At 46.4% G+C, this 26,857-nt stretch overlaps 1 protein-coding gene across 1 annotated transcript in view; it reads right to left on the bottom strand.

Annotated features, from left to right (window-relative positions):
• SPRED1 (sprouty related EVH1 domain containing 1) overlaps positions 1 to 22,235 on the bottom strand; it is an 88,757-nt gene extending 66,522 nt beyond the window's left edge. The window contains exon 1 of the mRNA XM_073577889.1: positions 21,846 to 22,235. Within this exon, the coding sequence (XP_073433990.1) occupies positions 21,846 to 21,868 (23 nt within the window). The 5' untranslated portion in view covers positions 21,869 to 22,235. The remainder of the gene's footprint in view (positions 1 to 21,845) is intronic.
• Between the last annotated feature and the right edge of the window lie 4,622 nt (positions 22,236 to 26,857).

Genomic DNA, 26,857 nt, shown 5'->3' with positions numbered 1-26,857 from the left:
TGTTTACTTGTTTTATATGTTTTTCATCAGCCCAGGAGTGCTGACTTGCACTGGGGGGAATGTGGCGCCCCCAGGAGTATGGCCGCCACAGTGGCTCTGCCTTCCTCAAGGGAGGGTAATGCCAGGCTTGGAAGCAGTAAAGGGTCTCTCTCGCAGTTAACCTATACATGCAACACAGTTCCACTCCAGGCCAGCAGGGGGGACTCTGAACCGGGATTCAGGGGAGGAGTGCTCTCTGAGGGCCAAGAGGAAGGAGTGGGTAGTTAGTATGAGGATGAAGCAGGGAGTTCGAGCAAACAGGGAAGGCTCATCTCCATCAAGAGCGCATAATCTGGAGCCTGGTCTCCATGGTTGTATGGATACTAATGGTCCTGCAACAGACACCAGAGAAGTAGGAGGCTGTAAAAGTACTACTCCCATCTAAGACTTGCGGGCACAACAGCAACAGTGATAGCGAGCCGGGACTTAGGAGCAAGGAGTCCCCGAAGCAGGCTACAGCTGACTGCCGTACAAGTAGAGTTTTTTCTTTGTATTTTTGCATTCTGCGCAAGCTGGGGTGTGGCCTCCCTCTCCTGAGCTGGAAATTGTATTTAAAGGCTTCCCCTGACTGGTGTCCTAGTGGTTGGGACCCGGTCCTTGTCTGCCCTTATTCACACAGATGTCAACTTTGACACATGATAAGGTTACAAATACTAGACAGTGTAGGACCTCCCCGACCACAGAGTCACCTTGTCGATGGTGGGACGGCTTTTATGCTATGTTTGATCAAATGCAGTATTACTAAGAACTCTGTATGATTTAAATGCACTTTTGCTTTTTACTTATTTAATTATAGCAGTTTTTTTTATTTTGTCTTTTGTAGGTTTTTGTATGCTTTTTGGCCATGTGAACATGCATTTATATGCTGCATGTGTACCAACTCAAACCAAGCTCAATTTTTGTTTTTTTGCTTTGTATTTTTGCATTCTGTGCAAGCTGGGGTGTGGCCTCCCTCTCCTGAGCTGGAAATTGTATTGAAAGGCTTCCCCTGACTGGTGTCCTAGTGGTTGGGACCCGGTCCTTGCCTGCCCTTATTCACACAGACGTCAACTTTGACTTTTTTTTAATTATAGCAGGGGTTTTTTTTTTACTTTGTCTTTTGTAGGTTTTTGTCTGTGGTACAAGTAAAGTTCTTGGGAACATACGTCAGGAGGAACTCCAGTGTAACTCGGTACTGGAGATCCCTCAAGTAAGCACTAGGAAGGAGACTGCACAGTCCATCTGCTGAGAGAGAACCCCTGAGTTTCTTCCAGGCTAGCCTGCTCCGGTACCATCTGTAACTAGGATCCTGGACTGCATTTATCAAGTAAAGGAAAAGAAATTGCACCCTGCTGAGTGTTGTCTGCTTCCTATCCTTCCGGCACCGCTACATCCCCGTGCCAACCACAACCACACTGCCCTGGGACTACAGCTCCACCTGTGGGGAGCTTTAACATCTTTGCTGCACCACACCACCGGTCCCAGAGGATCTGCATGCAGCATCGGCCTAACACCACAGGTGGCGTCACAAACTATTCATCTAAACCATTGCCTTTCCACCATTCAATTTCCCCTATTACTTGGGAGCCCAGGGCCAAGGACCGGGTCACTGCTGCTGTGACACATCCCTCTGATACCGGCCCGGTACCGAGTACCCCACAGCCCTGGGAGGGCGACCCACACACAGCCTAAAGAAGTTGTCCAATAATTGGGCAACTTATAATCACACCCCTCGCTTGGCCCCAATAAAATAATAAAACCTATACTCCCTTCCCGTGCCTGCAATGTTCCCGTGGTGTCAGCACTGTCCCCACCTTCAGACAAATTGAACATGAAGAAGAAGATGGAGATGAGCTGCAGCCTGGACTTCCTCGTCATGATCGATTTGTCCGAAGGCAGGGAATTGACACCAGCGCTAATTGGGCGTGTCACAACACTGACCCTGCGGGAATAACTTGAATGACTGCTGCCCAATATATCTCACTCCTTGATTGCAAGGCTGAGGAATTAGTAAGCTAAACCTCCGACTGACTCCAGAGCACTGGTCACTACTGAGCATGTACATAAAGTGCAGCACAGATTCATCTCATCTACATCTCCACAGCACTGGTCACTACTGAGCATGTACATAAACTGCAGTACAGATTCATCTCATCTACATCTCCACAGCACTGGTCACTACTGAGCATGTACATAAAGGGCAGCACAGATTCATCTCATCTACAACTCCACAGCACTGGTCACTACTGAGCATGTACATAAAGGGCAGCACAGATTCATCTCATCTACATCTCCACAGCACTGGTCACTACTGAGTATGTACATAAAGTGCAGCACAGATTCATCTCATCTACAACTCCACAGCACTGGTCACTACTGAGCATGTACATAAAGTGCAGCACAGATTCATCTCATCTACAACTCCACACCACTAGTCACTACTGAGCATGTACATAAAGGGCAGCACAGATTCATCTCATCTACAACTCCACAGCACTGGTCACTACTGAGCATGTACATAAAGTGCAGCACAGATTCATCTCATCTACATCTCCACAGCACTGGTCACTACTGAGCATGTACATAAAGGGTAGCACAGATTCATCTCATCTACATCTCCACACCACTAGTCACTACTGAGCATGTACATAAAGGGCAGCACAGATTCATCTCATCTACAACTCCACAGCACTGGTCACCACTGAGCATGTACATAAAGTGCAGCACAGATTCATCTCATCTACATCTCCACAGCACTGGTCACTACTGAGCATGTGCATAAAGTGCAGCACAGATTCATCTCATCTACATCTCCACAGCACTGGTCACTACTGAGCATGTACATAAAGTGCAGCACAGATTCATGTCATCTATGGCTCCACAGCACTGATCACTACTGAGCATGTACATAAAGTGCAGCACAGATTCATGTCATCTATGGCTCCACAGCAATGATCACTACTGAGCATGTACATAAAGTACAGCACAGATTCATCTCATTTACGACTCCACAGCACTGGTCACTACTGAGCATGTACATAAAGGACAGCACAGACTCATCTCATCTACATGTCCACAGCACTGATCACTACTGAGCATGTACATAAAGTGCAGCACAGATTCATCTCATCTACAACTCCACAGCACTGGTCACTACTGAGCATGTGCATAAAGGGCAGCACAGATTCATCTCATCTACATCTCCACAGCACTGGTCACTACTGAGCATGTACATAAAGGGCAGCACAGATTCATCTCATCTACATCTCCACAGCACTGGTCACTACTGAGCATGTACATAAAGGGCAGCACAGATTCATCTCATCTGTGACCCCACAGCACTGGTCACTACTGAGCATGTACATAAAGTGCAGCACAGATTCATCTCATCTATATCTCTACAGCACTGGTCACTACTGAGCATGTACATAAAGGGCAGCACAGATTCATCTCATCTACATCTCCACACCACTAGTCACTACTGAGCATGTACATAAAGGGCAGCACAGATTCATCTCATCTAGGACTCCACAGCATTGGTCACTACTGAGCATGTACATAAAGTGCAGCACAGATTCATCTCATCTACATCTCCACAACACTGGTCACTACTGAGCATGTACATAAAGGGCAGCACAGATTCATCTCATCTACATCTCCACAGCACTGGTCACTACTGAGCATGTACATAAAGGGCAGCACAGATTCATCTCATCTACAACTCCACAGCACTGGTCACCACTGAGCATGTACATAAAGTGCAGCACAGATTCATGTCATCTATGGCTCCACAGCACTGATCACTACTGAGCATGTACATAAAGTGCAGCACAGATTCATCTCATCTACATCTCCACAGCACTGGTCACTACTGAGCATGTGCATAAAGTGCAGCACAGATTCATCTCATCTACATCTCCACAGCACTGGTCACTACTGAGCATGTACATAAAGTGCATCACAGAATCATCTCATCTACATCTCCACAGCACTGGTCACTACTGAGCATGTACATAACGGGCAGCACAGATTCATCTCATCTACATCTCCACAGCACTGGTCCCTACTGAGCATGAACATAAAGTGCAGCACAGATTCATCTCATCTACATCTCCACAGCACTGGTCACTACTGAGCATGTACATAAAGTGCAGCACAGATTCATCTCATCTACATCTCCACAGCACTGGTCACTACTGAGCATGTACATAAAGGGCAGCACAGATTCATCTCAACTACAACTCCACAGCACTGGTCACTACTGAGCATGTACATAAAGTGCAGCACAGATTCATCTCATCTACATCTCCACACCACTAGTCACTACTGAGCATGTACATAAAGTGCAGCACAGATTCATCTCATCTACATCTCCACAGCACTGGTCACTACTGAGCATGTACATAAAGTGCAGCACAGATTCATCTCATCTACATCTCCACAGCACTGGTCACTACTGAGCATGTACATAAAGGGCAGCACAGATTCATCTCATCTACATCTCCACAGCACTGGTCACTACTGAGCATGTACATAAAGGGCAGCACAGATTCATCTCATCTACATCTCCACAGCACTGGTCACTACTGAGCATGTACATAAAGGGCAGCACAGATCCATCTCATCTACATCTCCACAGCACTGGTCACTACTGAGCATGTACATAAAGTGCAGCACAGATTCATCTCATCTACATCTCCACAGCACTGGTCACTACTGAGCATGTACATAAAGTGCAGCACAGATTCATCTCATCTACATCTCCACAGCACTGGTCACTACTGAGCATGTACATAAAGTGCAGCACAGATTCATCTCATCTATATCTCCACAGCACTGGTCACTACTGAGCATGTACATAAAGTGCAGCACAGATTCATCTCATCTACATCTCCACAGCACTGGTCACTACTGAGCATGTACATAAAGGGCAGCACAGATTCATCTCATCTACATCTCCACAGCACTGGTCACTACTGAGCATGTACATAAAGGGCAGCACAGATTCATCTCATCTACATCTCCACAGCACTGGTCACTACTGAGCATGTACATAAAGTGCAGCACAGATTCATCTCATCTATATCTCCACAGCACTGGTCACTACAGAGCATGTACATAAAGGGCAGCACAGATTCATCTCATCTACACAGCACTGGTCACTACTGAGCATGTACATAAAGTGCAGCACAGATTCATCTCATCTACATCTCCTCAGCACTGGTCACTACTGAGCATGTACATAAAGGGCAGCACAGATTCATCTCATCTAGGACTCCACATCACTGGTCACTACTGAGCATGTACATAAAGGGCAGCACAGATTCATCTCATCTATGACTCCATAGCACTGGTCACTACTGAGCATGTACATAAAGGGAGCACAGATTCATCTCAACTAAAAGCTAAGATCCTTAGATCAGGAACAGAACAGACATTTATAGGACATTTTATAACTCTCCCAAATTATGAGAACATTGACAGTACATCGTGCACTGAACTACTGCTCCCAATTTATTATATATTTCAGGAATTGGGAGTCGGTCAATTTTATAACAACTCCATAGTCCTGTGCTTGATTGGTTACAACAAGGTAATCAATGTTCACACATAGCAAGATCGCTAGAGATATCGCTAAAGCGTCATTGATTTTGTGACGCAACAGTGATATTGCTAGCGATCTCGCTTTGTGTGACACGTACCTGCGACCGGCCCCCCAACTGGATATCGCTGATTGTGCTGGAATGTCCTGGGCCATTTTTTGCTCACTGGCATCCCGCTGGCGCTGACTAGCGACGCATGGACGCAAGCGGAAGTCGTCAGAATCACTGAGGTGTGACAGGTAAGTGCGACCCTCGACGGATCGCTTTTCGCTGCTACGTCGCTGGTGAGATCTGCCTGTGTGACAGCTCACTAGCGACAATTTAGCGATGCACCAGCGATCCTGACCGGGTCGCATCGTTGTCGGGATCGCTGATGCATCGCTAAATGTAACGGAACCCTTAATCATGTCTATTTTGGCTAATCAATACACATTAACGAGCGATGATGGACCATATACAAGTGCACAGTCCCAGAACAATTGCTAAGATGTTTTTTTCTACCAAACAATCTGATTACCCGACAAACGAGCGCTTTGCAGTAAGGTAATAATTTAAAATTCGATTCTTACAGTAAATGCCTGCTATTTAGGATCAAAAATGCACTTGACTTGTCAGTGAATCTAATATGTCCGATTCATGTGTACGTCACTTATTTGGGCAAGGTCGCTCTACATTTTCCCTCTAGAACACTTGCTGATGTGCCTCGATAGCAATTGCTTATCCCCTGCTTAAAAGCAATACTAGGAAATTGCAACCGCTCAGTAGGTTTTGATTCTTACCCCTAACAATTCCAGCCTTGGTCACCAAAGATGGGCAGATGGTGAGTACACACATTTATTGCCAGTTGACAGTAAAAAAAAAATAAAAAAAAAAATTATCGAAGCTCTGGAAAGTGAACTCTATTTATGGCAAAGAGCGAGTTAATTTGCAGCAGCACTCAATGAACCGCTTATCAGACATTTCCTGTCCAGGCCGCTCCCTCCGTCCAATGGTTAATCATTCATCCTTTCTTGCAGAAATTTATCAAGCAGATAACATTTGCAAATGCCCTGCCAAGTTAGGAAGCAGAATGAGCAGATCTGTGTGGGGGAAGCTGTGAGGACTAACCAGAGCCTGAAATCCTGTGTAGACCAAAGTCAGCAAAACAATAAAAACCGCAAATCCTTACTCAACTCGGCTGGAATATAATCTCTGCCACCAAGGATAAAATAGTCACATCAAGTATCCTAGGGTTCTCACGGCAGACACAATGGTAAAAATGGACAACAAAACTATGGAAAATGGAATAATTGAACACTCGTTGACACGCTGCGGATTCTGCTGCGGATCCGCAGCTGATTTGGCCCTTCCGCAGCAGGTTTTGCTGCGGTGTACAGCACCTTTATTTTCAATCCGCAGCATGTCACTTCTTTGTGCGGAATCCGCAGCGGTTTCACACCTGCTCCATTGTACAGGTGTCAAACTGCAGGGGAAAACCGCAGGCTAATCCGGAGATAAACCGCAGGTCTTTTGACCTGCGGAATTACCGGCAGATTTTGTAAAATCCACACAAAAAAAATCGGCAGCAGAATCCGCAGCGTGTGCACACACCCTTATTCTCTATTTTTTCAGTCGAGTTTAAGAGCGTTCCCCCTCTGAAAAAAACGTCGTGTGCACACTCTCTTAGCAACACAACCTTTATCGGGTATGGTAGACTACCAACCAGGGATTACCTTTGGGAAAACAATCATCTCCAGCAATCACAAGCATTTTGCTTTTGAGACTCACAATCTGGAATCGGTAGAGTTAACTGAGCAAATCCTGAAGACTGACCCACAAGCAGAAACATATGAAGCAGTAATGAGATGGGGGAACATCCACCCACACGTGTAGCCAGGCCGCTCATAGCTCTCACAGCAGCTGCTATGTTTTCAGGAACTGTATGTATCATAGGCTGAGTATTGAGTCACCAAGCTCGCTGCCTCCTCCTTCTGCCATCATCAAGGCTCCATCATTCAGCCCTCTGCACTTCCCAACGCTAGAAGTCATGCAACCAGCAAACCCACGGGAAAGAAAACAGGAAATGAAATCTCTTCAGACTTCATCTTAGGCCTAGATTCTTAAAATGGTTTAAACTCCCGCACTAAAAAGAGCTTTTCCACCGAGCCGAACAATCACCAGTACATACAAGTCACCGACTTGTCCCCTTCTACCCCTAGAGACACGTAAAAACTCTTTGTGGGGTCCCATAGTTGGTTCAGCAAGGTGTCCCACTTAGGTTTTAGCTAACAGGTTCATTTTCCCGAATAAGAAAATAATGGGGCAGATATAAAAACAGATGTCCTATAGTTAGACAGCAAGAAACTTCAGAATCTGTCACCCAATTTTAGCCCTATCAGCTGCCGGCACCGCCATCAGGGGCTTATCTACAGCATTCGGTAATGCTGTAGATAAGCCCCCGATGTAACCTGAAAGATAAGAAAAACAAATTAGATTATACTCACCCTGGCGTCCGGTCCGATAGGTGTCGCGGTCTGGTCCGGCGCCTCCCATCTTCATACGATGCCGACCTCCTTCTTACTTCTGTCGCCGCTCCTGCGCAGGCGCACTGCTCTGCCCTGTTGAGTACAGAGTAAAGTACTGCAGTGAGCAGGCGCTGGACCTCTCTGACCTTTCCCGGCGTCTGCGCACTGCTTTACTCTGCACTTAACAGGGCAGATAAAGTACGCCGGCGCAGGAGTCGCGGCAGAAGCAAGAAGGAGCACAGGATCATAAGAAGATGGGAGGCGCCGGACCAGACCGCGACACCCACCGCACCCCCCCCCCCCCCCAGTAAGTATAATCTGACTTGTTTTTTTTTATCTTTCAGGTTACATCGGGGGCTTACCTACAGCATTACAGAATGCTGTAGATAAGCCCCTGATGACGGTGCTGGCAGCTAATAGGGCTAAAATGGGGTGACAGATTCCCTTTAACAAAAATGTAACGGTTTTATGACAAATGAGGACATTCACATACTATTTAGCCATCATTTTGATGGCAAGTCTACACAGAGATTGAAGGCCAAATGACAATTCTGGGAAATCTGGGGGGGAACCATTGACTCATGGTGTAAATTATCACCAGACCTGAAATTTCAGACGTTCAGTCTATAGTAGAACTGGTCATGGAACATGAGACAAGGTGCAAGGAATGTCCAGCTCCACTTAGGATGGATTCACGTCAATGTCTTCTACGTGCTATGATATTCCATCCAAAGCTGAAAGAATCACCAAATATGGAGAAAAACTAATTTCCTGCAAAACAATGATAGAAAGCAAACTCCCATTTCCCTTGGGTTTTGTGCACCAGTTTGACCGCAAACAAGAGCTACAGAAATGAGGGTTACTGTACCTTTTTTTTTTTTAAAAGGATTGTGGAGGATAAAACAATAAGCTACGTGCCAGAGTAACTAGACATGGAACTGATACAATCAGGAGCTCATGCACACAACGTATTCTAGATCCATGTGGGACGGACACGGGAACATATTTTTTCCAATAATAAATATCTGAAAAAAACAATTAAAGTTTTTCTTAAGGAAACCCACTATTTCCTAACGGGTCGGTTTCACATGTCCGGAAAACATGGACCGTACTCTGATCGAAACACCCAGCCAGACCACTGGCTCCCTACTCAAGTAGGGAGACTCGGAGGTTGGGTCAAATCTTCAGATCAGAGTGGGGTGACCCCACGCAGGAATTGAACAAAGTAATAATTCCTGTTGGGTGTATATTAAATGAGATATTACACAAACTGCAGATTCCTAGTACCGGTAATTGCTTTTTGGAGGAACAAACCAGATCTTTTGCTCTATTGGCGTCATCTTCAATGCCGATACATGGGTTTTACTACATCCACATATTATACTTTTCATGGGGAAATGTTCTCTAAGTAAATGACAAATATTTTTCTTAGCCTCCAGATCACACTGCTTAAGACAGATGCCTCACCTTTCCTCATTATAGGGTCACCCGTGATTGCAGGCAGACATTTTTACAACAGGGTGGAAACAATTACGCTTGGAGTTAGGAGTCAGTCAAACAAATTCAAAAGCCACTTTGTAATTTTAAAGGTTAGGATTTAGGCAGCCCCTCTACTCAGTTCCTGGAATTCATCAAGCTCCATTTCCCATGTGTTCAAAACCATTTCATTTTTTGTTTTATGCTTGGGACACGGGAAGATTAAGTTACAATGACCCGATAGTGGTGGCAGAACCAGCGCCTCCAGCCACCACTTTTATCATTGCTAGACTTTCATTGCTCTTTAAAGTTGAGCTACTCTTCCTCATAAAAGGTGTCATCATCATGTAGTTGTATGGTTGAGTAGTATTAAAGCAAGTCAAACAAAAGTATGTAACATCTAGGAAGACAAGACAATACATGTGGACTACCAGTTGGCCTACAAAACCCAGGCATCTGGAAGCCTCCAAAGTTAAAGACTGGAGAAGTCCAACCCTAACTAATCAACTTGACCATAAATAATCCAAAATAACGTCTTCTTCTTTCGGGCCTAAAATCTTCTTAAGGCTACTTTCACACATCAGGTTTTCGGCGTCAGGCGCGATCCGGCGTCGTGCCGGAATGCCGGATCCGGCAAATGTTTTGTAAAACCTGATGTGCCGGATCCGTCTTGTTCTTGACAGACAAAACCGGATCCGTCTCATCCGGTTCATCCGTTTTTCTATCCGTTTTTCGACGGATTACGCCGATCTGGTTTTTAAAATTGACCCTTGTGGCCTTCCGAACGGGATTGGCTACTGGAAAACTATATATAGCATGTTCCTACAGCCCTTCTTTGACAGGTTGTAGAGAAGAAAGTGCAGGTTGGAGAGAAGAGAAAGTTACTGGCGAAGATGGATGTTGTCATTGGAAATATTACCACTAGAAGTTCTGTGACGGTTTCAGTAATGAGGGACAATTTTGCACTATACTTTATGTCACCTCAAGGCAGAGTACACTGGCAGGATGACAGAGTGTGAAAGATTTGTGCCCTAACCAAACTTGTGTACCTTCTGGACCAACAGTATATACCTTTGCCAACCAAAGTTGGCTATCTTGTCATGGTCTTACTATTTTTAGCTTTAGGCCACAGGTGTGTACCTGGTTGTGTTTTATGCAAAGTATTTCACCTTTTAACAAAAGTTGTGTACATTGGTAGGAAATCACCAACAATAAACACAACTTTTCAGGTGAAATACTTTGCTTCAAACACAACCAGGAACACAACTGTGGCAAAAAGCTAAAATTTACCCACAGTTATATACCTGGTTTTGAATACCTTTTTACCTTTTAAATACCCTGTATTTAACCTTTTTTTTAAACATATTTCGCCGCAGAAAGAAATGACAGACAACCAGTGTAAACAATAATTTAACTTTTATTTAAAATATTTTTTTTTGTGTAAACTGTTTTTAAAGTTAAAAAAACTTTTTTAATAAAGGTTTGAAACCAACCAAATGGGCATTTTTATTACAAAAAAAACATTATAACTCGGTGTAGTGTGGGGTGGAAATACTGCTGGAGGGGCTGCGGGACACTTCGACAATGGGAGTGTGGAGAGAGGACTGGGATCGTGGTGGGGAAGGAACAGTTAGAGGTGATGGTGTGGAAAAAGCTACAGAATGGGTGGACATGTGGGAGGCAGAAGAGGTGGTGGGCGGTGGAGTGGAGGGTTGGGCAGGGACTGTAGGAGCAGATGATGTTGATGGAAAGTTGTATGGGGAAGGAGTTTGGTACGGGGAAGGAGTTTGGTACGGGGAAGGAGTTTGGTACGGGGAAGGAGTTTGGTACGGGGAAGGAGTTTGGTACGGGGAAGGAGTTTGGTACGGGGAAGGAGTTTGGTACGGGGAAGGAGTTTGGTACGGGGAAGGAGTTTGGTACGGGGAAGGAGTTTGGTACGGGGAAGGAGTTTGGTACGGGGAAGGAGTTTGGTACGGGGAAGGAGTTTGGTACGGGGAAGGAGTTTGGTACGGGGAAGGAGTTTGGTACGGGGAAGGAGTTTGGTACGGGGAAGGAGTTTGGTACGGGGAAGGAGTTTGGTACGGGGAAGGAGTTTGGTACGGGGAAGGAGTTTGGTACGGGGAAGGAGTTTGGTACGGGGAAGGAGTTTGGTACGGGGAAGGAGTTTGGTACGGGGAAGGAGTTTGGTACGGGGAAGGAGTTTGGTACGGGGAAGGAGTTTGGTACGGGGAAGGAGTTTGGTACGGGGAAGGAGTTTGGTACGGGGAAGGAGTTTGGTACGGGGAAGGAGTTTGGTACGGGGAAGGAGTTTGGTACGGGGAAGGAGTTTGGTACGGGGAAGGAGTTTGGTACGGGGAAGGAGTTTGGTACGGGGAAGGAGTTTGGTACGGGGAAGGAGTTTGGTACGGGGAAGGAGTTTGGTACGGGGAAGGAGTTTGGTACGGGGAAGGAGTTTGGTACGGGGAAGGAGTTTGGTACGGGGAAGGAGTTTGGTACGGGGAAGGAGTTTGGTACGGGGAAGGAGTTTGGTACGGGGAAGGAGTTTGGTACGGGGAAGGAGTTTGGTACGGGGAAGGAGTTTGGTACGGGGAAGGAGTTTGGTACGGGGAAGGAGTTTGGTACGGGGAAGGTTGCTGGAAGTGGGGAGATGTCTGGTACTGGGGAGGTTGCTGGTACTGGGAAGGTTGCTGGTACTGGTGAGGTTGCTGGTATGTAATAGGAGGTGGAGGATGGAAAGTGGCTGGAGGGGGTGCAGATGTAATAGGAGGGGGAGGATGGAAAGTGGCTGGAGGGGGTGCAGATGTAATAGGAGGGGGAGGATGGAAAGTGGCTGGAGGGGGTGCAGGTGGAGGAACTACAGTGGTGGGAGGTGGAGGTCGGGAGGTAACCTGCTGTAGAGCACCGTGGCACGAATGCATTACATGCATCTGCTGGGTAGGAGATAGTGTTGCCATGCGCTCCACAACAGACCTGAAAAAGGTGTGCTTTGGCGAAGATCTTGCTTCTGAATGCATGGTTTGCAGAAGTGTCTTCACCTCCAGAATGCTGGAGTTGATCTGCTGAAAGCCTGCGGAGATTTGCTCTGACAAGACTTTTAGACAGTTCTGGAAAGATGCATTCAGATGCAAGAACTCTGGCGCATAACTCTTTTCCTGACCCCTCTGCCGCTGCCGCTCAGTACCCGCAGGTGTACTAGAGGTGGCAGGGGCAGAAGGGTGGGGTAAAGGGAAAGCGATCTCCTCACCAGCAGCTTCATGTAATGTAGGCGGCCACGATGCTCCTGTGCTGGTGGATGGGACAGATGGGTCGAATGTGTGGGAAGGCTGGGAAGGTGCAGATGTACCGGGGCGGTCGAAGTGTCCCTCGGTGCCGGTCTCCTCAGGGATCGCCTCAGAAGGGTCCAATCGTGCAGGCTCCCGAGTGCTGCTCACCGTGCTGTGGAATAAAGAGAAAAAAAAACAATTAAAATACTGACATGGTATGGCCCTGGCTGAAAAAAAAAAGTTACATCTAACTTTTTTTTCACATGTGGTGTGTAATATTTACCTTCTAGTGACCATTGTTTCCCGGAGGAACGACAGGGCTTGTGCGTACTTGTACTTGCTCCTGCGTCCTCCAGATCCACTCGGGGCCCGCATCTCTTTATTGAACTCCTTCTTGAAACGATCCCTCACAGACCGCCACCGATTCACAATTCTGTTCCCTGAAACGAGAAAGGAGTGGTTAGTATACAACATCAGTGTTTCACAAACTCCAGTCCTCATGGTCCCCAGGGGTCATGTTTTCAGGATTTCCATAGTAAATAGAAATCCTGAACACATGATCCGTGGGGACCACGAGGACTGGAGTTCGGGAAACACTGGTTTACATCAAGCAACCGGTACTGTATATACTTACGCTCTTTAATCTGGGCCCGAACATCGAGGTCCTCCCAGCGGCCCACAAGGAGCGAACAGATTTCCTCCCAGAGTCGTCGGGTAACGATAAGGTCAGCGTGGCGGCGGTCATCCATATTCCAGAGCGGCTCCCTTTCTCTGACGAGATCGATGAGGTGGTCCACATCGAGTCCTCCATCCTCACCGTCAGAGTCGGGAGCACGCTGTGAAGGCTGTTAAAGAAAAAGACAAAAATAACATAATTAGCCTCCACAAAAGAAATGAAATAAAAAGTGCAAAAAAACAAAGCAAAAATATTTATACTTACACACTGGTGACCGCCGTGTTGCTGTCGCCGATGACCCTGGGAGGCACTGCGAGGACCTCTTGGCCGAGCACCAGATTGGGAAGACTAGAGAAGAAAACAAAAAATGTTATGTCTTTGGATGTAGGCATTTGTTTGCTGTGTGTGGTCTGCAGAACATTGTTTTCTATGTGTTGTGTGTAGTGTGATGTTGTGTTTCTGCGTTTGATGCAAAAAACTTACCAATTGTGAGCCCACTCCAAGTGTCTGTCCACCCCTTCCTTCTTCTTCTGGGAGCTCCTCTTCATCTTGTGAATCCTGTTTTGAAATAAAAGGCAATGAATAGACATATATTACAGAGATGATGGATTTTGGAAATAAAAACTTACCGTCAAACGCTGACGATGCGAGGGAGGGCTCCCAGAAGATGATGTGCTGTCTTCCTGGTGGCCACACTCCATGCCTGTGGGTGGTGTTCCAGCTGCTGCCATTGCTGCTGCTGCATCTATTGGGCGGCTGTTGAATAAAGAGAAACAAAGGGCCAATGAATATCTTGATATTCAATAGCCCTAGTTTGGAGGAATGGGGGATTTGATAATTACCGTCTCTCATCTGCTGCTGGCCTCCCCTCCTCAGCATGTTCCATTTGCTGCTCCATTTGGGGTGGTGGTGGTGGTGGTGCTGATGGTGCTGCAGTGGTCTCCTGCCTTCTCCTGCTGCGCTTGGTTGCTTTCTTGGGTGGCATGTTGGGTGTGGCTGTGGGTCCCACTGTCTTGCTTTTATATATGTCTTGTGGGCAGAGCTACTGAGCATGCTCAGACCAAAAAAACCGGATCCGGCCACCGGATCCGGCTTTCGCCGGATCAGGCGCATTGCGGCGCTCATAGGCTTTCATTGTGTGAAAAAGCCGGACGCGCCGGATCCGACGTGTCCGGCTTTTTCGCCGGAGACAAAAAACGTTACAGTAGCCGTTTTTTCCAGACGCCGGATCGCGACACATTGCCGGATCCGGCGAAAACCGGATGAAACGCATGGCCATCCGGCGCGATCCGGCGCAAATGCAAGTCAATGGGGGGGAAACCGGATCCGGCATTGCATTTCGCCGGATCCGGTTTCTGTCAAAAGCGCCGGATCACGCCTGACGGCGAAAACCTGATGTGTGAAAGAGGCCTTAGACTCTTCCTTAACAGTCAAGTTAATTGAGGTGGGAAAAAAGATGAAGTTCCCTTGGAAAGTAGAGGAGTAGAGTCACTTTACGCTCAGAGGGCCCGTCGGAAAAAGAGCTAATAGGAACCAAATCCATCATGGGGCTTTAAAAGGAGTAAACTTTTGCAATATTTTTTTTATACGAGTACATTGTTGGGGGTGGGTCTGAGATCCTCTCCAATTGCTCAAACAAAACTCGCCACAAAGATGCGCAGCTTAGGAAACAGAAGTGCACAGCTCCTAGATGAGCGCACGCACACTGATCAGAGTACGGAAGCAGTATAAAGAATAGACTTTCTGCAGTGCGCGCTGAGGCAGGAGTTGTGCACCTCTTAGTTTTTGAGCAATCGGTGAGGGTCTCAGGACTCAGACCCCCACCAATCTACTGGTAATTAAGAGAACAACAAATAAAAATCAGTAACAAAAGTTTTGCTACACTTTGCAATTTACTCCAGCAGTCCTTAGATGTAAACGCATGAAACAAAACTGCAAAACGGCAGTACCATTCTATGTGTAGTAGCAGCTGCCAGGTACTGCAGAACAGCTCAAATTAAAAAAATATAACTCTTTCCACCCATTTCTTTTTTTATTGCACCTGCTCAAGTCTGCTTATTCTGTGATTTTACCACAATGTAGATCACAATGGCGTCCCAGTCTTAAAGGATATGGATACCTTTGAGGACAATATATTTTTCTAATTAAATGCATATATTTTAGGCAAAAAATAATTTACGCAATTGAATTGAAAATTTCGCAAAGTTTGGCTCTTATAGGCTGCTTCCCTCCACATTGCTGGCTGCAGAATGAGATAACTGAGAATCAGACAGTGATTTTCGTCATACCAATCAATCAATCAAATTTATTATCGCCAAGTACATATTACATATATACAAGGAATTCTTTGTGGCAAAGAGGCAACATAATATATAACAACAAATACAACAAGTGACATCTAACAAGACAGATACAGTATATAGTCTACACATGACGATTTAATTGTTCACATCAGATTTTGTTCACATTGTGTTGTGGTTGGAGCCCGGGAAGATCTAAGCTCTCTCCCCACAGATCCTGCGGGCCAACTGGATGTCTTTGGGCATGATTGTTACCCTCTTGGCGTGGATGGCGCACAGGTTGGTGTCCTCGAACAGTCCCACCAGATAAGCCTCGCTGGCCTCCTGCAGGGCCATCACCGCCGAGCTCTGGAAGCGCAGATCGGTCTTGAAGTCCTGGGCGATCTCCCTCACCAAGCGCTGGAAGGGAAGCTTACGGATCAGCAGCTCAGTGGATTTCTGGTAGCGGCGGATCTCACGGAGAGCGACTGTTCCTGGGCGGTAACGATGCGGCTTCTTCACTCCACCAGTGGCAGGAGCGCTCTTCCTGGCAGCCTTCGTAGCCAGCTGCTTCCGAGGAGCTTTCCCTCCGGTGGATTTGCGGGCGGTCTGCTTGGTCCTGGCCATAGCTCAATGTAGAGGTGAACAAATAGTTCACATCAGATTTTTGCAACGGTTATCTTTATTTTTCAGAACTCATCTGTGCTAATTTAAAGTCAGAGACCAGATCAAAGCTGAGCTGAACTTGGTGCGATAAATGACCCCGGTGCCCAATCAGCGTGTCAAAACAACCGCACGAGAGCAAGTGCCGACACCGCAGGAACAGTGCCTGCACGGGAGGGGAGTAAAGGCTTTTTTTTTTTTTTATCTGGGCCAAGTGTGGGGTATGAGAAGGGGTTGTCCTAGTAATAGACAACACTTTTAAAGGGAATCTGTCACCGGAAGATGCAGGCCTATGTAAATGGCCTGGGTCCGGTCCGATGGGCGGTGTTTCTTTTTTCTCCACCCCATCCGTGGTCCCTGTCCACGCTGTTCTCCGGTACTCTTCTCCATCGTTCGCGCGTGCGCAAAGCAATCTTGCTTCGCGCACGCGCAGTATGTTTTGCCCAACTGCGGGCAAAGCCGAAAATCATTACTGCGCATATAATGTACCGGCGCATGCGCAGTAATGATTTTCGGCTTTGTCTGCAATTGGGCAAAGCATACGGCGCGTGCGTGAAGTAAGATTGCTTTGAGAACGATGGAGAAGAATACCAGAGAAGAGCGCGGACGGGGGCCATGGATGGGGTGGAGAAAAAAGAAGAAACATCGCCCATCGGACCGGACCCAGGCCATTTATATAGGCCTGCAACTTCCAGTGACAGATTCCCTTTAATCTCTTTGTGTCTTTCTGAAATCTAAAGCAGTCAAAACACACCATAAAGCCCGATCACGCGACAACCAATGTTTTTTTTTTTTCTACATAAAAATGCATATGTCCATTCTTTTGAGCGTTTTCTAAAGGTACTGTCACACTTAGCGATGTGCCAGCGATCCCGACCAGCGATATGACGAGGTCAGGATCGCTGGTACATCGCTAAGTGGTCGCTAGTGAGCTGCCACACAGGCAGATCTTACCAGCGACATCGCTGGGGACGGGGGTCGCTACTTACCTGTCACACTAGGCGATCCTGACGTCCTCCCACCCGGCTCCACGCTCGTCTCTCCACAGGAAGCTGACGACGAGAAACAGTTCTGGACGTTCTCGCGCGATCAGCGATAACCAGCGGGGGAGCGTGTCGTAGGTAAGTATCAGACACAGCGATGTCGCTAGCAATATCGCTATAACGTCACAAGTGCTAGCGATATCGCTTAGTGTGACAGTACCTTAAGGCAAGTTTTGGTACAGACCCGCCTAAAGGTACTGTCACACTTAGCGATGTACCAGCGATCCCGACCAGCGATATGACGCGGTCAGGATCGCTGGTGCATCGCTAAGTGGTCGCTAGTGAGCTGCCACACAGGCAGATCTCACTAGCGACATCGCTGGGGACGGGGGTCGCTACTTACCTGTCACACCAGGCGATCCTGCGTCCTCCCGCCCGGCTCCACGCGTCTCTCGTCGTCACAGCAGGAAGCGCCGCAGGAAGCTGACGACGAGAAACGGTCCGGGACGTTCTCGCGCGATCAGTGATAACCAGCGGGGGGAGCCGGTCGGAGGTAAGTATCACACACAGCGATATCGCTAGCAATATCGCTATAAACGTCACAAGTTATAGCGATATTGCTAGCGATATCGCTTAGTGTGACAGGCCCTTAAGACTCTGTGTGATAGAGATTTCTCAAACTTCTATTAGTCAGTGAAAAACAGTACTACACCAATGGAGTCCGACTTTTTCACAGACCTGTAAAACTTGGACACAGCTCTGCATTTTTTTTTCCCCCTACGAACCCCTTGGTCCGCAAAAATATGTGCATAACCCCACAGAACGCAAATCTATTATAGTCTGTGAAAACACAGATAGAAGTCGCACATGAAAAACTGAGGGCTGAACGATCTTAGAATATATGGCGCGAGTGAGGCACTGCTCTGGCCTTTGAGTTTTTGGTATTTTTCTTTTTCTTGAGGCAATCGGAGAAATTTGATTGCGACCACAGAAGAGCGGCCGCATGTTTTCTGTGCAGTCGTACACAGGAAAAAGTCAGATCTTCACAAAAATGGCAGCTGCACAGCCTGTGTTTACATGCATCTGCCCTCATTAAGAAAATGGAGAACAAGCCGTGTTTGTCATGGCCGCCTCCACCCCCTCCAAGCACAAGCGAATATAAATACATTGGGCACTGTACACACCCAGGAAAGCGCAAATGTAACACATGCTGGTGTTTCATAGCACAACCTGTATGACACTGGTACTGCAGTGTGAATGGACACAGGTATTTATGAATGGAGGAGGAGGAGGAGAGCATGTGACTGAGCCTCCCTGTTCTGATATTTCCCACATAGCTGTGTCAACAAGAAAGGGAGGGGAGTGCAAAGGGAGAGGCCAGGGAGGAGGAGAAGACAAGAGGAAGGAGGAGGGGGAGAAAAGTGAAAAGAAAGAAACAGGGAGAGGGAAGGAGCGATTGATAAAAAATAATGAATAAATGAGGCTATTTTCCGCCAATCCTAACGGCGAAGTCGCCATTGACGACAGCGCAGAGAGGTTGTGTCATGGAGAAGCAGTCCACCACAGAAGTCCTTCCTTCCCACATCTGTTCAGAAGGAACATGTCCTCCTCCCTCCTTGTAGGCTTCCCTGTTTCCCCCCACACACTTTAAAAGGAGGCCTAAAATTTGCTTTCTATGATCCGTCAGTGTGCCCCTTTCACCCTGATGGAGAGCATATAGGTAGTCCTGCCACCCAAAATTTTATGAATGGGAACCTACTATGCAAATGAGGGCAATTCACAAAACAGTAGCACAACATGGCGGACGACAGGACTGAATCCACAGGGAACAGGCACCAAACAGAGGAGCAGCGCCGTGTGGGACGATAGTCAGAAATACCCACACAGGGCGCCGCCATAGTGTACGCCTCGAAATCTGAGGTGCAACAGGAAAGTCCCCACTCGTGTTTACATCCTGACTCCATTATTACAGGAGGACACACACAGAAATAGCTGTGCAACGTAATGTACGCGCTCCTCGAAGCACATGTAACGCATTATTACACATGACTCACATCATACACATTATATAACGTGACACATCTCCTCACAAGCTGGCACTTGGAGGGGTCACAGGCAGCCATGTCTCCCTGCATTGTATGGGTTAGAAAAATCACTATACACTTCAATGGCAACAGAGTATTCACCAGATGGGCCCCTGGCGTTAGCCAGGGGCCACCACCACTCCGCATGTGACTGGCTGAGAAAGCAATGGAGCAGGAGTGGATGAGTCACCCAGCAACATGTATGAAGACTGCAGACATGATCACCACAGTCATAGGGAGTATGGCCGCATGGAGAACCTCACAGGGCAGAGGAGGATACAAATGTGTCACAGGGCACCGAGATACAATGTGATCACAAGCTGGAGGGCTGCAGAACAATACACGGAAAATATATATATATTACACACGACTGGCCATGCTCCAGAAGAAGAGCTGTGACTGGCAACAGGGCTGCCATTCAGATTTAGATATGCATTTTTGGGCATTTTCACACATTTTTTACAAATATGGACGACAGGGTGCAGGGATGGTGTCAAAGCAATCGACTGGTACAATTCAACAAGTTATGAAAAATAAACCCTGACTGTGCAGGATATAAAGGACCAGAGAATAAGTATAAAAAAAAAAAAAAAAAGTATAAATAAAAAATGGATAAAAAATACATATATATATATATATACATACATACAAACACACATATATATTTATATATATATATACACACACACACGTAAAAATGCATACGGTACTCACATTTACGTATATGTACACATGAAAAAATATATACTTGTACGTGTGTGTATATATATATATATATATATACACACACACACACGTAAATATATATGACACACGTATACACGTGTAATATGGATATATATATATTATACACACATTCATATAAAACCATATTTAATACACAAAGCCATAACCGATTCACTTCAATTCCCTTTAACTGCAGTTTTTTAATTTTCTGACTGGAATTTAATTTTTTTGGCCAAAAATCAGAGAACTCTACCACATACAAAACCAATGTCACAGTCAAAGAAAACAACCCGGGTCACACCACATAAGGAAATCCTCCATCTCTATTTTCATATCTAAGTATATATACAGGACTAGATTTTTTCCAAACACTGACACTTAATCCCCATATGGCCTCCTGGAAAATCTGAGTTTTTGGGAGCTGTTTCCATTCCTTGTACGTGGGCCGATTATGGTGTAAAATGTTCTTGTACGGAGCACACATTCCCAATCCTTGTCTAGGGTGAAAATGTTTCTGCAATCTCAAAGCAATCAAAATTACAAGAAAAAAAAAAATCAAAACAAAAAACATAAAACCTAGGACTGGAAACCAAGCATGGGGCAGTGCACGGTTCCAGGTCAAAATTAAGATGATAAACACAGAGCCATGATTTAAAAAAAAAATACTTGATCTCCTATGAAAAAAACTTTCATGGTTTGGAAGATTTTGGGGCTTGAATTCTGGATCATATTTCCCATTTAGGGCAAAGTAAAGGGGGAATTTGGCGTGACGCCATCGATAATGTGTTTTTGGCATTTTTCCCCCCAATACTGGAACGTTTGCGCTCAGATTGGCGTGGCGGTGTCGTGTGATGTCATGACAGGTGGGAAACTGCCCCAATGCTAGAGGCAGCCCTATATGGAAAGGTACACATATGGATAGACATGAGGCTGGAAAAGACATCCCCAGGAGTGTTGGTTGGGTGGGTGGCACAGCAAGGGCACAGAAGGTGCATCTATATCGGGGCACACTGCCTGCACAGGGGGCACGCTGCCTACACAGGGGGCACACTGCCTGCACAGGGGGCACGCTGCCTGCACAGGGGGCACACTGCCTGCACAGGGGGCACACTGCCTGCACAGGGGGCACGCTGCCTACACAGGGGGCACAGAAGGTGCATCTATATCGGGGCACACTGCCTGCACAGGAGGCACGCTGCCTACACAGGGGGCACACTGCCTGCACAGGGGGCACGCTGCCTGCACAGGGGGCACGCTGCCTGCACAGGGGGCACACTGCCTGCACAGGGGGCACGCTGCCTACACAGGGGGCACAGAAGGTGCATCTATATCGGGGCACACTGCCTGCACAGGGGGCACGCTGCCTACACAGGGGGCACGCTGCCTACACAGGGGGCACGCTGCCTGCACAGGGGGCACACTGCCTGCACAGGGGGCACGCTGCCTACACAGGGGGCACAGAAGGTGCATCTATATCGGGGCACACTGCCTGCACAGGGGGCACGCTGCCTGCACAGGGGGCACGCTGCCTACACAGGGGGCACGCTGCCTACACAGGGGGCACACTCACTCTGTCTCCTGCTCGCTGCTCATTGTCCTCCTCTCACCGGGCACCGATCAGAAGCTGCCTGGACACGGCCGGGGCGCAGGGAGAGTCCCGGAGGAGCCGCATGGTGACCCGCGATAGATCCCAGATCCGGATGGAAGAATTCTCCGAGAAACACCCGAGCACCCAGCGGGGAAGTGCTCCAGAGCCGCCGGGCCAATCCTACAGCAAGTATCCGTGTGAGTGCGCATCCAGGTCGGCGCCTCCTCCTCCTGCTCTGCCGGCCGCTCCTCCTCCTCCAGGGGAGGGAATGGGGAGGCTGCTCCTGCCGTGTGCTCTGCTGCTCCTGCCGTGTGCTCTGCTCCGTCCTCCTCCTCTGCTGCACAGCGCCGCACTACTCTGCGGGTGCTCGGAGGATTGCATGGGGCTGATGCCTTACTGCGCCTCTATGGGAAGTTTCAGCAATGGAAAAAGGGAGCTTACACATGCATGCTGTGGATGAGAATCAGAACGCCAGATTAGTGTAAAATGTGCAACATGTGAATGCAGCCCTAGCAGTGGGACTGGCATATTTGTTGCAGTAAGGGCAGGTGCAGATGATCATATTTTCGGTACCAGTGTGATCCGACAAAACGTAAGATCGTATTCGTAAATGATGCAGCTACTTTGACAAAAACTAAATCTCCGAGCACGCCAAAATACTCGGAGGTCACCCGAGCATGCGCAGGAAAACCTGAGCAGCGAGTATAGTCGCTCATCACTAATTCAGACCAATGTTAGGGGGTGTGCACACGCTGCGGATTCTGCTGCGTTTTTGGCCCTGCGGATCCTCAGCAGATCCGCAGACATGGTACAGTACCTTGTTATCCAATGTGATTTAAAAACTGCAGTGCCCACGCTGCGCTTTTAAATCCGCAGCATGTCAATTCTTTCTGTGGATTCCGCAGCGGTTTGGCACCTGTTCCATTGTCCAGGTGTCAAACCGAAGTGGAAAACCGCAGGCAAATCCGCAGGTCACTTTACCTGCGGTTTTACCTGCGGATCCGCACGGAAAAAAATCTGCAGCGTGTGCACATAGCCTTATTCTGTCGGAGACTGTCCAGGGAAAGCCGCTCCATACCAGAGTTTGATTTGATAGTCGGATCACAGTCGGTCATGCAAGTAAATCAGACCGTGGAAACCATCAGGCTGCACTCGGATGATATCGAAGTGCAGTTCAATTTCTGAACACTGACAGAATGGAGAAATGGAGAGTTTTTTTCCCCCATCTTCTCATCACATTATGATCACACTATGCTGACAGTCTACAATCTACAGCCCCTGCCCAAAGCCTACCTTCACACGACATCGGACCGGAGTAGTTTGGGCCCACCAGAGACAACATTCTTGAATAAGTGATTCTAACAGTGTAGTAGGTCCTTATGTTTATCTCCAGTCTTGTCTAACTAATAATCGTTCCCAAGTATTGACAGTCCAAAAAATTCAGTAATCACCTGACAAATCATCACAAAGCTCATTTGTAGGGTGCAATGTTTTTTAACATTGCTTTAAAATCATCATTCTCGGCAGCATATCATTTTGTGTAAAAAGGAAGTGAACTGCTGCAATGTAGTGCCTGCCAGGGCCCACCCTAGGATCCTCCGCTCCTCTGGTGGGCCAGTCCAATGCTGCCTTCAGACGACCGTATTTTCGATCTGAGTGATGTCCATAGAGAAAAACAGAGATCACTCAGACCAATGATATTCAATAGGGATGTTCAGATGTGTGGTAGTTTTTTTCACAGACCGAATGTTTCCGTGAAGTGCATGGCAGCTTGTGCTTGCTCCTTCCGTATTTTGAATGAGACTCACCTTGTCAAGTCTACTAGTGCACATAGAGATCGGATCCCATACAGCTCATCCATACAGCATCTGAGTCGGGGTGTGGATAACGTGGTTTACCATTTTAGCTATGGGAATATACCAGAAAAAATGCAACACTGTGTTTATTTGGAAAAAGTACCCAAAAAGCGGAGAAAAGGAGTACACAAAAAACATTGTTTCTAGTGCACAATTAGATTTCACTTTTTCAGCTAAAAGACTTATCGACATGGAAAGATGATATTTCCTGACTTACCCTCTGCCCAATCCTACAAGGGACATAGTAATAAAATAAGTAAAAAAAATACATTATTCCAAATCCCTATTATATAATGCTCCATTGCAGCAGTGTTCCCACCACCATGTTCCCTTGGTGATTCCATTCCAGGCAGCCTATGTGGCCTACACATGCTACAATTGTCTGCAGCGCCTCTGGACTTGTCTCCATACTCGATCAAGCACTTTTGGGAAGTCGTTGGGCTGCAAATGCAAAGGGAGCTGCCAGCAGCAGATCTTGATGATTTCCATGACAGTGTATCGAGTTTTGCAAAGGAATATATGGATTTCGTCCGCGCTGCCGCGCTGTTTTGATGCCTTCAGAATGAATCTACAATTTTCATAGTCATGAAAATAAAGAAAACTCTTTGAATGAGAAGATGTGTCCAAACTTTGGTCTGTACTGTATACATGTACATGTATACAGTGTATTACATATTTACAATTTATTACAGTTTTTGTTCTAAAGTTGTATTCCAATAAATAGATATTATGTTCTATCTAAATATCTTGATTATTGGATCATAGAAATGATTAAATGTCTGATGTTCACATTGTACTACAATAAATTTTTCACTTAAATATAAGCAATATATGTGGGAGTCGGAGTCGTGGAGTCAGAGTCGGTGTAAGGGAAATTGAGGAGTCGGAGTCGCAGGTTTGGCTTACCGACTCCACAGCCCTGGCATCTACACACGTGGTCAGAATTGTTGGTACCCCTCGTTTAATGACAGAAAAACCCACAACGGTGACAGAAATAACTTGAATCTGACAAAAGTAATAATAAATCAAAAATCTATGAAAATGAACAAATGAAAGATGTATTGCTTTTCAACCATGCTTCTACAGAATTTAAAAAAATAAATAAAACTCATGAAATAGTCCTGGACAGAAATGATGGTACCCTTAACTTAATATTTTGTTGCACAACCTTTTGAGGCAATCACGGGAATCAAACGATTCGTGTGACTGTCAATGAGACTTCTGCACCTCTCGACAGGTACTTTGGCCCACTGATCAAGAGCAAACTGCGCCAGTTGTCTCGTGTTTGAAGGTTGCATTTCCAGACGGCATGTTTCAGCTCTTTCCAAAGATGCTCAATAGGATTTAGGTCAGGGCTCATAGAAGGCCACTTCAGAATAGTCCAATGTTTTCCTCTTAGCCATTCTTGGGTCTTTTTAGCTGTGTCTTTTGGGTCATTATCCTGTTGCAAGACTCATGACCTGCGACTGAAACAAAACTTTCTGGTATTGGGCAGCACATTTCTCTCTAGAATTCATTGATAGTTTTGAGATTTCATTGTACCCTGCACAGATTCTAGACACCCTGTGCCAGAGGCGCAAAGCTGCCCCAGAACATAACAGAGCCTTCTCCATGTTTCACAGTAGGGACAGTGTTCTTTTCTTGATATGTTTCATTTTTCCATCTGTGAACATAGAGCTGATGTGCCTTGCCAAAAGTTCAATTTTTGCTTCATCTGTCCATAGGACATTCTCCCAGAAGCTTTGTGGTTTGTCAACATGTAGTTTGGCAAATTCCAGTCTGGCTTTTTATGATTTTTTCCAACCTCCTTGGTCGTCTCCCATGAAGTCCACTTTGACTCATACAATGACAGATGGTGCAATCTGACACTGATATTCCTTGAGCTTGAAGTTCACCTTTAGTCTGTTTGGAAGTCTTTCTGGGCTCTTTTGTTACCGTTCGTATTATTCGTCTCTTTGATTTGTCATCATTTTCCTCCTGCGGCCACGTCCAGGGAGGTCGGGTACAGTCCCATGGAGCTTACATTTCTGAATAATATGTGCAACTGTGGTCATAGGAACATCAAACTGCTTGTAGATGGTCTTATAACTTTTACCTTTAACATGTTTGTCTATAATTTTCTCTCTAATCTCCTGAGATAACTCTTTCCTTCACTTCCTCTGGTCCATGTTGAGTGTGATACATACCATGTCACCAAACAGCATAGTGAGTATCTGTAGCCCTCTATACATGCTCACGCACTGATTCCAAGATTTGTAGACACCTGTGATGCTAACTAGTGGACACACCTTGATTCAACATGTCCCCTTTGTCACATTATTTTCAGGGACACTATCATTTCTGTCCAGGTCTATTTCATGAGTTTTATTTTTTTTTTTTAAATTCTGAGGAAGCATGGTTGAAAAGCAATATCTGACTTTCATTTGTTCATTTTCATAGATTTTTGATTCATTACTACTTTTGTCAGATTCAAGTTATTTCTGTGACCATTGTGGGTTTTTCTGTCATTAAACGAGGGCTACCAACAATTTTGACCATATGTGTGTATGACATTTATTACATATTCTGTGGATTTCTCATAAGGATGAGATCAGAATACTCCTTTAACCGTAGATCCAGTTTCTGAAATTAAGGCTGGCAGCACATATTAAAAGAATTAGCAAAACTGTGGTAAATGGATGGTTTAGGTCCATCTGAGGAAAAGCCATTATTTGTTAATACCTCAATGGTTGATACAGTGGGGACCCTTGATCCACATAAAGGTTCATCCTGTTGAGACAACTCTTTTAAAGAATTTGTCCACTACTTTATAGTGTTACGCCAGCGACTTGCATGCCTTCTAAGTACCGCCCTACCCACTGTGTGTTTCGCTCTGCTCTACCCAGTACCTGAATATCGCTCTGAGTTGCATTGTGCTAGTTGTGAGTCATTGGGGGGCGCTGCTGAGCTCTGCAGGAATTTGTATCCACACTGTCCTGCAGAGATTTGCTTCCCTAACCTATCACCTGCAGGCAAGTAATATATCAAGGGACTCCACCCTTCATTCCTTGCTTTATTGTTGGTTCCTAGCATTTTGTTTTTTCATTCTGCTATATTTTGGCTCCCATTATTGACCCAGCTTGCAACCTGGCCTTTCTG

Source organism: Dendrobates tinctorius, unplaced genomic scaffold (genome assembly GCF_039654945.1).
Source record: "Dendrobates tinctorius isolate UK_male_01 unplaced genomic scaffold, ASM3965494v1 ptg000057l, whole genome shotgun sequence".
Taxonomy (NCBI): domain Eukaryota; kingdom Metazoa; phylum Chordata; class Amphibia; order Anura; family Dendrobatidae; genus Dendrobates; species Dendrobates tinctorius.
Note: the sequence above shows the minus strand (reverse complement) of the source record. Positions and strands in the feature narration are given on the sequence as shown.